Source organism: Mustela putorius, unplaced genomic scaffold, assembly GCF_011764305.1.
Source record: "Mustela putorius furo isolate JIRA1106 unplaced genomic scaffold, ASM1176430v1.1 tig00000224_pilon_pilon_pilon, whole genome shotgun sequence".
Taxonomy (NCBI): Eukaryota; Metazoa; Chordata; class Mammalia; order Carnivora; family Mustelidae; genus Mustela; species Mustela putorius.
The window spans coordinates 8,538,075-8,552,221 of record NW_025421321.1 but is presented as its reverse complement, the minus strand read 5'-3'; the positions used below and the strand labels follow the sequence as shown (position 1 = coordinate 8,552,221).

At 41.0% G+C, this 14,147-nt stretch overlaps 1 protein-coding gene across 4 annotated transcripts in view; it reads left to right on the top strand.

The window, feature by feature from the left end:
- LOC101678455 (interleukin 18 receptor accessory protein) overlaps positions 1 to 14,147 on the top strand; it is a 38,724-nt gene that overhangs the window by 4,928 nt on the left and 19,649 nt on the right. For all 4 annotated transcript variants that reach the window (XM_045077628.1, XM_013056394.2, XM_045077627.1 and 1 more), the window contains exons 2-5: positions 6,368 to 6,482; positions 7,829 to 7,998; positions 10,040 to 10,355; positions 10,451 to 10,628. In XM_045077628.1, the coding sequence (XP_044933563.1) occupies positions 7,926 to 7,998; positions 10,040 to 10,355; positions 10,451 to 10,628 (567 nt within the window). In that variant the 5' untranslated portion in view covers positions 6,368 to 6,482; positions 7,829 to 7,925. The remainder of the gene's footprint in view (positions 1 to 6,367; positions 6,483 to 7,828; positions 7,999 to 10,039; positions 10,356 to 10,450; positions 10,629 to 14,147) is intronic.

The following is a 14,147-nucleotide window of genomic DNA, read 5'->3' as shown; positions in this document are numbered from 1 at the left end:
TAGATCTGAAAAAAGCAGTCATATCCTCTTTGAATCCCAGACAGATTTATGATTAGTGGCAGATATCTTTAAGGGTCCACTTCTGGCTATAATTGCCAATTCCCTCTTCTACCATTCTAACCTCACCTCAGGTAAACACTTCTTTTGCCTTCATCTCAAAGTGAACTTGGTCTTCACCTGTGTTTTTTGTTCTCCTCTATTTATGTGTAGAGATAGTCCGGGAGCTCTGATGCACTCACATGAATCAGCCTTATCTTTGCCAGAATATGAGCTTCTTGAGGGAAGGTGATATCAAGATTTACCCAGTATGCTTTCTGGGCAGCACTCTTTTGGACTTGTGTGGTCTCAGGGTCCTTATGAGGTGATTTTAGTTGTTCTATCAAAAGAATGGTGGCACTCTTAATTATATTTTATATTTTGAAGTTTTCTCTATTAATAAATAGGTACAAAAAAACCTGGGTGATTTTAGATTTTAAATTTTATTTCCCTTTCTGTCGATAAATTATTCCTGTATATAAACAGTGTGGGAGAGAGATTGTTTTCCTCTTCCAGAATTAAAATTGGTCATAAGAAAGGCTTAAGCTTGTATCTTAAGGGTTACACTTTCAGAGGTTAGTTTTACAAAACAAAAAAGAAAAAAAAAGAAGTTGAGAAATTGAGTGCTAATATTCTTTACAGGAAATTCCTGTAAAGGAAACAGGCTTACTCATTCTTTCAACTAAACCTAACCACAAACCTTATCTAGTTGAGGTGGTTGGTCACAGAAGAGTTTTCAATGCTTCATCTTTAGGACATTTCCTTCTATTGATAACAGTTCATTGGATTTTTCTCTGTGTGCCAAAGTTTTGACAAAGACAATGGTCATTTGCAAATTAACAAATGTTTTCTTTTTTCCTCCAGGTATATATAGAGATATATAATAGAACTCTGAAAATGGATATTCTCTCATGTTCTTCAGATAGAAAAGCTGGCAGTTACTGAAATAAAGACTCAAAGTTCCTTCTTCTTTTTTTATGTCTTAAGAACAGGTGATAAATGTAAGAATTGTTTTTACTAGATCTCTTAACCAGAAAATGTAAGTTGAGAAAAGAGCTTAAATAATTTTCAAAGTGAATTTCTAACACAATTCCTTTTCATGAAATTTTTTAAAGCTTTTTCAAGTTTTTAAAAAATATTTTATTTATTTACTTGACAGAGGGAGAGAGAGAGAGAGGGAGAGGCCAAGCAGAGGGTGTGGCCGGCAGAGGGAGAGGGAGAGTAGGACTCCACCCTACAACCCTGGGATCCTGACCTGAGACAAAGGTGGACACCTAACCAACCCAGTGAACCACCCAGGCACCTCTCATGAAATTTTTAAATAACAAATGTGTTGTCTGAGAAAATTTGTACCTCCCTTTATATAGAGTTTTCACTTTATATAAACCATGACAGTTATCAAAAAACCGAGGTATACTGATTTGACCATCTTGTGGGTTTTGGCTAAGTGTAGAAGGGCTCTAGATGTTTGCCAAATTCTAATGTTTGTCTCGATGTGATCATAAGCTCAAGTGAGTGAGAGCAGGGACGATACAGTAGATTTTCTGTATTTCCCAGACAAAGAAGTATAAAGCTAACATGGACCATGTGAAAATCGTAACAATATTACTTGAATCAAACACTCACTATTACACTAGAACAAATCTCTATGTGTACCTGTATTCTCTGTGTGTAGTCACTGCTGATTTTATGGGCAGTTATAAAGTAGGGTCTTTAAAAAATATGTTATTTATTTATTTGAGAGAGAGAGAGAGAGCATGAGTAGGGGGGGAAGGGAGAGGCAGAGGGAGAAACAGACTCCCTGATGAGCTGGAAGCCCAACTCTGGGCTCGATCCCAGGACCTGGGATCATGACCTGAGCTGAAGGTAGATAGATGCCTAACTGACTGAGTCACCCAGGGTTCCCCTAAAGTAGTTTGTCTTTGACAGTAATATTTCCATTCTTAAATCTCTATTGATACCTGCCTTCTCCATCATTTTCTTCTCTTTTGCCTTATGCCATCAAAAACTTTGGTCAGCAAAAATTTTAGTTCACTGTTAACTTAAGATAGTTGAAGGTATAGCTTTGACCAGTGGAGGTGAGGAATCATTAACCTCTGAGAAAAGAATTGTGGCTCTCAAAAAGCAAGTATGAAAATGTTTTCATGTTGCTCTGTTGGGCTCTTGTCTCCTTCTGTGAGGAGGTATCATGTGGTGATGAGAAAATCAGAGGCTATGAGACCCTCTAAATCTGGACATATATTCTTTTTATACTTACCAGATGTGTGATTATCATTAATAGTGGGGTCCACTGTTTCAAACAGTGTGAGGTTTGGTTGCCCATTAGTAAAATAAGAAAGACAATCATCTTCCCATGTGTGATCAGAAAATAAATGAGAGCAGTGCACTATGTTCAGGGACACCTGCCCATGGTTTTAACTCCCCTCAAGAGAGACTCTACAGACTGTTTTGGATTAAGTTGTCCTTACTCAACAAACCATATACTATGTATCTTATGTGCTTCCTTATGATTCTGAAAGCATTTTGTTGATGGTGGAATGAGAGTCATCACCTAGATGTTAAATAGTCCTAAATAGGTAGATGTGGACGAACAAATTACATAGTGTGTTATCCCATATAAATGGGGTTTCCAGAATATGTTTGTCCTTGTGTTGTTCAGTTGCCAACTGTGCTGACAACCGCTCTTATAACTCAGCATGGACTCACCTCTCTAGGCTCTATTCTTGTCTCTGAGTGGGGCTTCCCAAGGATGCTTCTTGGATCATAGAAACCCCTGTTGATAACATAGACTCCAGGGTTCTCTGCAAGAATCGGATTCAATATGATTTGGAGAGCCCAGAAATCTGCATTTTTTAATCAGTGTTCCAGGTGACTATTGTAATCAGGAAAATTTGAGAAATGATGTCCCAGAGACAGTTATAGTCTAGAAACAGCTCCAGGCAGCCTGACGTCCTAGGCAGCAGATGCATGCGTCATGGAGAACTTCTGTTGGGTCAATGTTGGGATGGAAATTCCTGGGGTCTGAAGGCTGCTGGGGATGGTAACCAATTTGCTATAGGCTTGACATTCAAACATGGAATCACAAAATGTTAGAGCTGAGATGATCTTAGCAATCATGTTCTCATGGTTTCCAAGCCAAGGAAATTAAAAAAAAAAAAAAAGACACGTTTCCTAGTTTAAACACCAGAAGTTCAGATTCCCTAGGTCTGAGGTGAAGGAATACCGATACAACCCAAAGAATTCATTTTGCAGATGAGAAAACTGAACTACAGAGAAAGGTTAAGTGTCTTAACTGGAGTCACACAGCAAGTTAATGTTCAAACCTAGATGATATGCATTCCTTCCGACCCTTCCTGAAGTGTTTTGCATTTATCTGGAGAAGAGAATTGATTGTGACCCATACATAAAGCTTTGTCCTAGGATTTGGAGCTACGATTTCTGAAACAAGATCCCTGCTCTTAAGGAGCTCCCAGTCTCGTGGAGAACACAGCATATGCGATAACAATCATACTGTGGTGAGGGTAAACTAAGAACAAGATGTTACTCAGGCCTTGTTGTTAGCCAGACACTATTCCTGGAGAGAGCATGCAGGCTAGAAAAGACAGACCCAGCTCCTACTGGCATGAAGTTTCAATTCTTGTTGGGGCAGAAGTTTTTAAAACAATGTATTTTGAGACCATAATGTGAGCTACACACGGTCATATAAGGTGAATAACAAGATGGCTGCCGGCTGATGCAGTGGTGAGAAGGGAAGGATGGACTTCATTATTCCAATGGCCAGACAAGGTCTCTGTGGAGAAGAAATGCAATGTAAGACATGAAAAAGCTGAACCAAGCCCTACAGTGTTTTGCAAATTGTGGCTGGAATGGATATTTTTTAAAAATATTTATTTATTTGTTTTAGAGAGAGGGAGAGAGAGAGAAAGAATGAGAGAGCTTCCGCAAGTGAGCAGGGGGAGAGGCCGAAGAAGAGGGAGAGACAGAATCCTCAAACAGATTCCCCACTGTGCGTGGAGTCCAATGTGGAGTTTGATCCCAGGACCCTGAGATCATGACCTGAGCTGAAGTCAGACGCTTAACAGACTCAGCCACCCAGGCACCTTGGAATGAATTGTTTATCTCATGTGCAGTGCAGCTGTTGAATTCTGCAACATGGAAATGGCATGCTCAGGTTTGCTCTTTAGGAAGCTGCTTCTAGAGGTTGGGGATGGAGAGATTATTCTTTGAAGCAAAGAATTTGAGACCACATCTCAAAAGGCAGTAGCTGATCCTGCCTTGTTCCTCGACCATAGTCCTTATAAGAAGAGCCATCATTTGTCACCAGTGGGGATAAACAACGCAGAGACTCCCGTCCCCAGACCTGGCTCTCTTCAAGGTGCTCCACCATCCTATGAAGCCACTCCTCTCCCAGGCATCCTCTCCTCTCAACAGGTCAGCCACCACTACGCTGGTCCCCACCTGGGTAAACTGGTCAGGATAGACCTTCCTACCCTGCATGGCCCCGCACCTCTTGTCCAAGCCTGATCTCTCTGTGCTTTTAGGCAGTCTATCTTTTCCTACTTCCTCACTCTCACTTGTACTTGACCTGCCAACCTGCTCGCTCATTCCCCTCACAGCTGAATGGTGTCTAAGCTCTGCCCTTGTCAATAAATGCTCAAATTCTGCCTCTGACTTCCCTGCACAGTGTAGCCTGTGGACTACATTGCTTGTCTCCACTCGTCACGCTACTTCCTTTTCTTGCGCTGCTCTCTGTCAGCTCACCCCAACCCCGACACAAGCTGATCTGATCTATTGGAGCCAAACACAGAAGACACTTCTCAGTCCTTTTCATGCCAACTCTATAGCTTCTGACACTGACATCCCATTTTGCCTCCGGACTCTCTCTGTGCTTAGTACTAGGATAGTCTCCATGTTCCGTTTCTTTTCTTCTTTTTGGGTTTATTCTTCTTCATTTTAGCCTTGGCTCTGACCCACCTTCCCAGTCTCCTGTTCTTCCATGAAATCTATCTGCCCTCTCCTTGCAGCTTACAGGTGCTCCTGGCTTGAACTCTGACCCCAAGAAGCATTTCTGAGTCACTTGGCTTCCTTTGCAATGCTCCAACTGGGTCCCCAAAGATGCCTCAAGTTCAGTGTTTCTGTTAGAGAACCATTACTTGGGGCACTTGGTGGCTCAGTCAGTTAAATGTCTGCCTTCAGCTCAGGTCTTAATCCCTGAGTCCTGGAATCGAGTCCTTTGGCTCAGGTCATGATCCTGGGATCCTGAGGTGGAGTCCCATATCAGGCTTCTTGCTCCATGCGGAGCCTGCTTCTCCCTCTGCTTGTCACTCCCCTTGCTTGTGCACTCCCTTGCTCTCTCACTCTGGCAAATAAGTAAAATATTTTTAAAAATTTTATATTTAGAGATACATTACTTATTAATAAAAATTATAGATGTTAAAATTGATCTTTCCTGCATCTGAAGATGTTAGAGATATGGGGTGTATGTGTGTGTGTGTGTGTTGGAAACTGGTCAGAAATGAAGAATTTATAAGATGAGGAAAGCCCAGTATGTATTTATGAGAAAAAAATGGAGATGCCTGGAAAGAAATGTTCTGGGAAGGTGGGGGGGTGGAGGCAGTCATCACAGGAAGGACCTGTGAAGGCAGGGAGGGGTGAGGAAAGGAACTTGCTTGGCAGGGTAGATATGGAAAAAAGAGAGATCGATTTTTTCAGCTTCTAAAGAATGTGGGTATCGTGGGAAGGTTTTTAAAAGGCCAAATGATATTTCATGTAACTTTTCTTTCTTTTTCCCCCTTTCCTTTCTTTCCTTCTTTTTTTCTCCTTTTCTTCCTTCCTTCCTTCCCTCTTTATTTTTTCTTTTATGTCATCACTGTATTTGTTTCTGTCTTGCAACCTCCCGTAATTGCTTACTTGCAAGTTTGTGTTGACAAAGACTCTTCCTGACCAAATTTTAGTCAGGCTCCTCTGAGACCTCTTCCCACTAGACCTCGAACCCCACCCTAGTTTTACGTCTGGCCTTACTAGCCTAGTCTTAGCAAAGCATCCTGCTAAGTCATCCTCCTACCCTCAATTTCTAAGCCCTTGACTCACCTTGAGCAAGAACTCTGTTAGGTTAGTTTAGTAAGAATCCTTCTACTTTGATGTTTCCTTAGTAACTCAGCCCCTGACCCCCTCACCTTCCTTGCCTATATCCTCCCTTGTTCTTGTTGTCCTCTGAGTTGAGCTTGATTCCTCTTTCCTATTGTAATAGTCTTGAATAATAGTCTTTCTCATTATTTCAATAAGTGTCAGAATAATTTTTTATTTAACAATGTTCTTCACGTTGTGACAGATGTTTGAGGACAGATGCTTGAGGACTGTTTATTTTGTCCCGCACTACCCCCACTTTAAAGAGCCCGAGACAGCATGGGAGTGTTTCAGGTGGAATTCTTCGGTAAAGCTTAGGGGTAAGTCTTCTTATTCCCATAACCCTAAGAGTAACACACAGAGTAATACAGAATACTTTTTATGTTAGTGATAGTAGCTCAGGACTCTAGAAGGACAGATGAAGTAGTCGTATAACAAAATTACTTTTATTTTCTGCTCAAGACAACATTAAACAATAACCAAATATTACACACTATACTTGATTTTCCAAATTCACATGCTGAAATTCTAACCTTTAAAGATGATACCACTAATGATGGTATTAGTAGGTGGGGTCTTTGGAAGTTACTTAGGTCATAAGGGTAAAGCCTTCATGAATAGAATTAGTGTTTTTATAAAACAGACTCTAGAGAGATCTCCAGTGACTTCTACCACATGAGGACACAGTGAAAAGGCACCATATGCTGACTAGAGGGACTTCAGCAGAATACAACCATGTTGGTGACTTAAACTTGGACTTCCCAGCCTCCAGAACTGTGAGCAATAAATTTCCATTGTGCATAAACCACCCACCATGTGGTATTCTGGTCTAGCTGCCCAAATGGACTAAGACTCCCATCTCTCATCTGTTATCTCTCATCTCTTATTAATGGTTTGAAAATTCCAATGGCCACCCTATCAGTCAGGGGGACAAAAGTGCCATGAACACAGGCCAGGTTCTCATTCTCTCTCTTCTGGTGATCTTGTTCCTCACTTTTTCTATTTCAGAGGTTTGTTTTGCTCCCCGCCCAAACCCAGCCTCCCTTTCACTTTAAAGAGCCTAAGTCAGTATCGGAGTGTTTTAGGGAAAATTTTAGATAAAGTTCCTTATTCCTACAACCAACCCCAAGAGTGTTACACAGAGTATAATGTAGTATTGCTATCCAGTGACAACTTTTCCTTTCTTATCTGGGGAATGGAGAGTCTATTCTCTAACGGTTAATACAGATAGTAAAGTAAATAAAACAGACATGCGGACATTCTCAAATCTTACACATACAAGCTATAGCATAGGCTTCCAGAACTATGAAGATTCTGACATTTTTAATCAACTCGGGTCACGTTTTCAGGAAAAGTTTCATTTAACTCATAGAAATAGTCATGTTAGGTGATAATGTTAAGGAAGAAAGAAAAAAAGAAAAAGAAAAAAAGAAGTCCTTGAAGAAATGGCACCAAAAGAACACACAGGGTCCAAGTGGTTACCATGAGCTTGAGACATTCTCCCTCCTTTAGAAGTATCAGAAATGACACATGCAGAGACTGCCAACACCATTGTGGGCATGGGAAGGTGCATTTGGGTAGGACCCGCCCCTTTCAAGGCTTCCTGTGTGACTTGCATTTTGCTCACTGGTTCTAATTTCTTCATTTCTCACTTCTTGACTTCCAGAAATGAAGAGGGTTCTCAGGGAGGAGCTCTGAAACGCAACGTTCCACAGCCTGGCAACAAAGCAAATTCATCGAAGTGATGACAGGACCCGGGGAGAATGATGCTTTATTTGGGCTGGTTATTTCTTTGGCTTGTCACAGGAGAGAGAATTAAAGAAATGACTACTTCAGGTAGGGTTTTCACTTTTCATGTTAACACTGTGAGTCTTGTGGTCAAGGTTTGAAGTGTCAGGTAATCTGATATATCAACAGCTTGACCTGTTAACACAGAGAATTTCCTTCCTACTGTTGAGATGGGTGCAGGAAGAGAGAAATGACAGGGGCGAGGGGGACAGCTTTCAGCAGATGCCACGCATCAGTGAGGAGCCCAGTTGTGATAGTGCAGTGTTCGGAGGGAGCAGCTGAAGAGGAATGAGGGACAGTTTGGTCATCTTTAAAAGGCAATTGCTGTGCTACTGGCCAGCTCAAGTTCACCGGGAGGGAGTCAGAGGATGACGTTCTAAATGGAAGCAGGGAAGAAGACAAACAAAGGAGCCTAATTCTTCATGAAATCTTGGACTCTTTCTAAATGTCAGTTAGAGTTTGATTGTTTTCCCCTCCAGTTTTGTTGAGATATAAGGGACAGACAGCATGGCACAAAGTTAAGATACACAGCAAAATGATTTGACTTACATGTAGAGTGAGAGGATTACCACATTAAGTTTAGTTAATATCCTTTATGTCTTATAGCTACCAAAAAAAGATAGAGAAAAAAAAAAGAAGCTTTCTTGTTTTTTAAACATGATGAGAACCCTTAGAACCCACTTTCTTAACAACCCTCAGATCTATAAGACAGGAGTGTTAACTAGAGTCCTTGTGTTCTCCAGTACGTTCCCAGTACTGCTGTATCTTATAACTGGAAGTTTGTGCCTTTTTGATCACCTCATCCAATTTCCCCACTCCCCAGCCAGCCTCAGGTAACCACAAATCTGATCTCTTTTTTTTTAAATTTGTTTTACTTTTTCATGGTTAGACATTGAAAATAATATTAGATAACATTGAAAATAATATTAGATAATTTTATTTGTTCAGTTTGTTCGGTTTCTTTTGTTATTTTTTTAAATGTTACTAAATTTCACTTCATTTTATTTGTATATATTTACTTATTTTTATTATGTTTATAAGTTTGGTTTTTGTTCTGTTTTGGTTTTGTTTTGAGACTCCACGTGTAAATGATATCATATGGTATCTGTCTCTCTGACTTATTTCACTTAGTATAATGCCCTCAAGGTCCATCCATGTCATTGCAAATGACAGGATTTCCTCTTTTTTTATGGCTGAATAATATGTGTGTGTGTGTGTGTGTGTGTGTGTGTGTATGTCCAGCTTCTTTATTCATTCATCTGTTGAACAGTCTATTTCCATATCTTGATTATTAATCAATTTATAAACCCAACAGTGCCCAATGGGTTCCCTTTTCCTCACCCCCTTGCCAGCATTTCTTACTTCTTCCTTTTTTTCAGTAAGCCATCCTGCCAGGTGCGAGGTGATATTTCACTGTGGTTTTGATTTGCAGTTCCCTAATGATCAGTGATGTTGAGCACATTTTTATGTACCTGCTGGTCAATTATATATGTTCTTATGAAAAATGCTTATTCAGGGTCATTGCCCATTTTCAAGTGGTTTATTCTGGGGGTTTTGTTTGTTCATTCTTGTTTGTTGGTTTTGCTTTTGAGTTGTATGTGTTCTTGGTGTATTTTGGATGTTAATCAGATATATTTTATTAGATAGAGCTTTGAAGATTTTTTTCCTATTCTGTAGGTCATCTTTACATTTCGTTGATCATTTCTTTTGCTGTGCAGAAGCTTTTTAGTTTGATGTAGTTCTACTTACTAATTTTTTTTAAAGATTTTATTTATTTATTTATTTATTTATTTATTTATTTATTTCAGAGAGATAGAGAGATTGTGAGCAGTGGGGAGGACAGAAGGACAAACAGACTCCCTGCTGAGTGGGGAGCCTGATGTGGGGCTCCATTCCAGACCCCTGAGAACAAGACCTGACCTGAAGGTCAGGTCTTAATGCTTAATGGACTGGGCCACCCAGTCGCCTGATACTTTATTTTTTTATCTGGTTGCTTGTGCTATAGATGTCATGTCCAAAAACTCATTGCCAAGGGCCAGTTTCATCTCCTAATGCATCTCTCTGTTGCTTGGTTCCTTGTGGCTTTCAGATTGCTTCACCAAGAACCTGCTTTGGGAATATTCCTCAACGAGGGAGCAATTTATCTTATTTTGTAACTTAACAGAGTCACAGACATGCCACTCATCCCACAGAAGTCAACTCTCACCAACCCAAGGTTCTGAAAACTTGCCCTGGAGTGGTTACAAGGACCTATCTGATGTCCAGTGGTATCTACAACCTCAAAATGGAGATTCACCATGGGAAATAATGAACAACTCTGCTCACGTCATTGAAAAGGGCATCCTACACTTTTTGACCATGGAAATACATAATCCTGGATCATATATCTGTAGGCCCAGGATTAGGTATGTCCCAAATACATTCTTATATGAAAACACTCCCCAGTCCTACATTATCTGGATATAACATTTATGTTCATAGACCTTATTACCTCTCCTAGGAGCCCTTGTTGTGTCAAGATCATCTTAGAAGTTAAGCCCAAGACAAAACTACCCTGTATACCACAAAACTCTGTATCACATGAGCAATACCTTCTTCTTGGTAGCACTGCCCGTATTCATTGTCCCAGCCTCAACTGCCAAAGTGACGCACAAAGTCCAGAGGTGACCTGGTACCAGGTAAGAATGACTTCTCCAAAACTCATGTGAGAGTATGTTTTTTATGGTAACATCTCTATAGATGCTTTATAGAAATGTAGGTTTGTGAATCTGAGGTCTAGAGCTTCGCAAACACTTGTGCCTACAGAGAAGACCTGACCTTCTTCAAGAAAGTTGTCTTTCTCCTAGGGAGCCATTGAGTGTGATAGTGCAAGTAGGAGAGCTGCCTTTTGCTCAGAGCCAGCAAAATTTCTAAAATTTGAGCACATTATTCGTGAGGGAAGACATAAACTTGCAAACATCCACTAAGGCAGAAGACCAGTTGAATTCATTTCTAGTGTTTTTGGAAAACAATGGGCACTTTTAGGGGGAAGGCAGACACCAATAAGTGAGGTCCAGAGGGTTTCTGAACAAAATAGGAGATGAGTGCTTTCCAAAGAGAGCATATCTAAAACGACAGTTATGGCAAATATAGGTGGCCCAGGTGACAGGTGTCTTGCACAGGTGAGGGGGGCAGGGAGGACAGAAAGGCATTATAAAGAGGAAAGGGGGTGAGGGCAAGGAAGAGGCAATGTTCCTAATGATTTTGAGTTATGAACCACATGTGAGTCAGCTTTATAACAAAGACCACTTCATGTTGCCATGGCGTCTTACAGTTTTTACACATGCTAACAGATAGATAAATGCAGCATAAGCATGTCCTTCAACCTAACCCCATGGTAGTTGACCCCTGGGCAGTGGAAAAAAAGGATAGAATTTACATTGCCTCCTACATTTGGAATCATTGTTGGAATTTCAATACTCTGCTGTGAAAAGTCACCTAAAGTATTAAATATGACTTCAAATCTTGTTTGTTAAATATAAAAATATCATTTTAAATTGCCACTGAAAGGGTCACACAAGGGACCCATGTTTATCTGGTGGCTCTATGCACCCCAAGACTCAGCAATCAGAGAGTCGTGTGTGTACAAGCAATGTGGTGTGAGAAGCTACTTCCTCACTCGATTCCACTGACACAATGGGTAGATAGGCATTATGATGTTCACTATAGAAATAAGCATACAGGGCACCTGGGTGGCTCAGTTGGTTAAACATCTGTCTTCAGCTCAGGTCATGATCCCAGGGTCCTGGGATCGAGCCCCACATCAGGTTCCCTGCTCAGTGGGGAGCCTGATTCTCCCTCTCCCTCTGCTTCTTCCCCTGCCTTGTGTTCTCTCTCTCTCTCTCTCTCTGTCAAATAAATCAATGAAATTTTTTTTAAAAAAAGAAATAAGTACACAGAGAGAACAAGTGATGTGATGTGTTGTAGGTCTCACATTTGTATTTTAAAGGGCTCACTAAAATTCCAACTTAAGTAACGCATTAATTTCATAACCTTTAAAATGAGGTTAGCCAGAAGAGGCCATGATTATGTTCATTATTTTCAGTTCTCTCTTTTTTTTTAACCAAAGATTTCACTTATTTATTTGACAGAGAGACAGAAAGAAAGAGAGAGTGTGTATAGGCGGGGAGGAGTGGCAGGTAGAGGGAGAGGGAGAAGCAGGCTCTCCACTCAGCAGGGAACCAACTTAGAGCTCCATCCCAAGACCCTGAGATCATGACCTGAGCCAAAGGCAGCCGCTTAACCAACTGAGCCAGCCGGGTGCCCCTATTTTCAGTTCTCTTAAGAACAAAACTCCCCTGAGTTCAAAAGTATTTGTGGTCTGGGATGACAGATATTTGCTACGTCAATGTAGGCTATTCCTAGGCCAGTAAAGCAGACTTGCCCCCAGTCATTTCAGATCCAAATGCATTTATATTTTCAAGGATTGTACCCCTAAAATGAAGGCTGTTTTCACTCAGGGAAACAGAAGCCACACAATAGTTGTCAGCTTTTTGCATATATTGCTCTTATAAAAGAAACCCTAACAGGGTATGACATTCACAGAAGGAAGCTTTATTTCACATACTTGAGGTCTTGTCGGGATGTGTTTAGCAGTAAATAGGCATCTGTCTTAAGAGTGGGCAAACGATGGCTCTTAATCATTGTACGTTCTGATGCAGATTTGGATAAGTCATCATTCAAGTTAGGTTTCCCAGTTGCATGTATGTGTGTGTGTGCCTACGTGCACCTGCGTGCACACGTACACACACACATGTGCACAGACATGCATACGTAAGTGTGTGCAGTAGCCTGATATGTCCCAGACCTCGCAGAAAGAGTGTATCACTAGAGGTGGTGACATTGGGCAGCAAATAATACACAATGCACCTTTCCTTCATGCTGAACCCCCAGTCCTCCGGTGGTGGGTAGGTCACACCTAAGCCATCTCAGGAGAGATTGCGGATACTAACACTGACTCAGCAGATGTAAACATGGTGCTATTGAATTCAGATGAAACTCCTGACTGGGGATGCCTCTGCCAGATGTATAGGATATCCCACTGAAATAAATCAACAGGCTTGAGGCTCTGGGGGCTTTCAGATTTTTAATAGACACGTCAAAAAATTTAGGCTTGGCAATTAAAAAAAAATATGTATTTTTAAAGATTGTATTTATTTAACAGAGAGACAGCGAGAGAGGGAACACAAGCAGGGGGTGTGGAGAAGGAGAAGCAGGCTTCCCGCTGAGTGGGGAGCCCAATGCTGGGCTCTATCCCAGGACCCTGGAATCATGACCTGAGCTGAAGGTAGACGCTTAACAACTGAGCCACCCAGTTGGGATTGGGGATTCTTAACTGAAATATTAAATGACCACAAAGTCAGAGTTAAAGTGAATTATCTGTTCTTTACTTCAAGAACATTTTCACCGTATTTGCTACTTTCTAAAAATATAATAAAAAATAGTCTACAATAGATAAATAGTCTATTTATTTATTCTTAAATAAATGAAAATTGCATTTAATGAGAGGGCATTTTACGTTCTTTAAGCAAAGCTATGACATGGGCAAAATCATAAAGGGCAGCCAGAGAAGTTCTTCCGCAATGGCACTGACACACAAATGTCAGCGACCCTGCTGTCTTTTTGTAATTCAGATGTGTGCCCCAAGCAACCTTTCCATTGGTGGTTTAGGACACTCTCGCTCATATGCCACACTCACTGGCCACAATGCTGATGTGGCTGCTGCTTCATCTCTGAGCCCTGTGTTCGATGGAATGTACGCACTCAGACTCGCTGCTTTTCCTTCTCATTTCTTTTTGGCCTACTTTTCTCAGAGCCACGAGTACTCCTGGCATTTTGTGAGCCTTAGTGACCCAGGGAACCAATGGGTTGGCGAGACTGGTTATGGTTAGACCAAAGATCAATGTGATTCCGAGTAGGGAAGAAGTAGAGATCATTTTGATTTGATTTCTGAAAAGTATTTTCAAGGTCAGTATAGTAGCCCATTCAGTTGTTCTCACCGAGCAATTTCAGAGTGCTCAAAATCCTGCACAACTTCCTAACATCTGTTCAGTGCTATAAGCCACATGTTGCCTAGCCAATAGTGAAAACAGAGAAACAATTTTCTTCCTTGCCTTGAGCAGCATATCGATGCCATCTACAATTGCATGAGCTTTGGG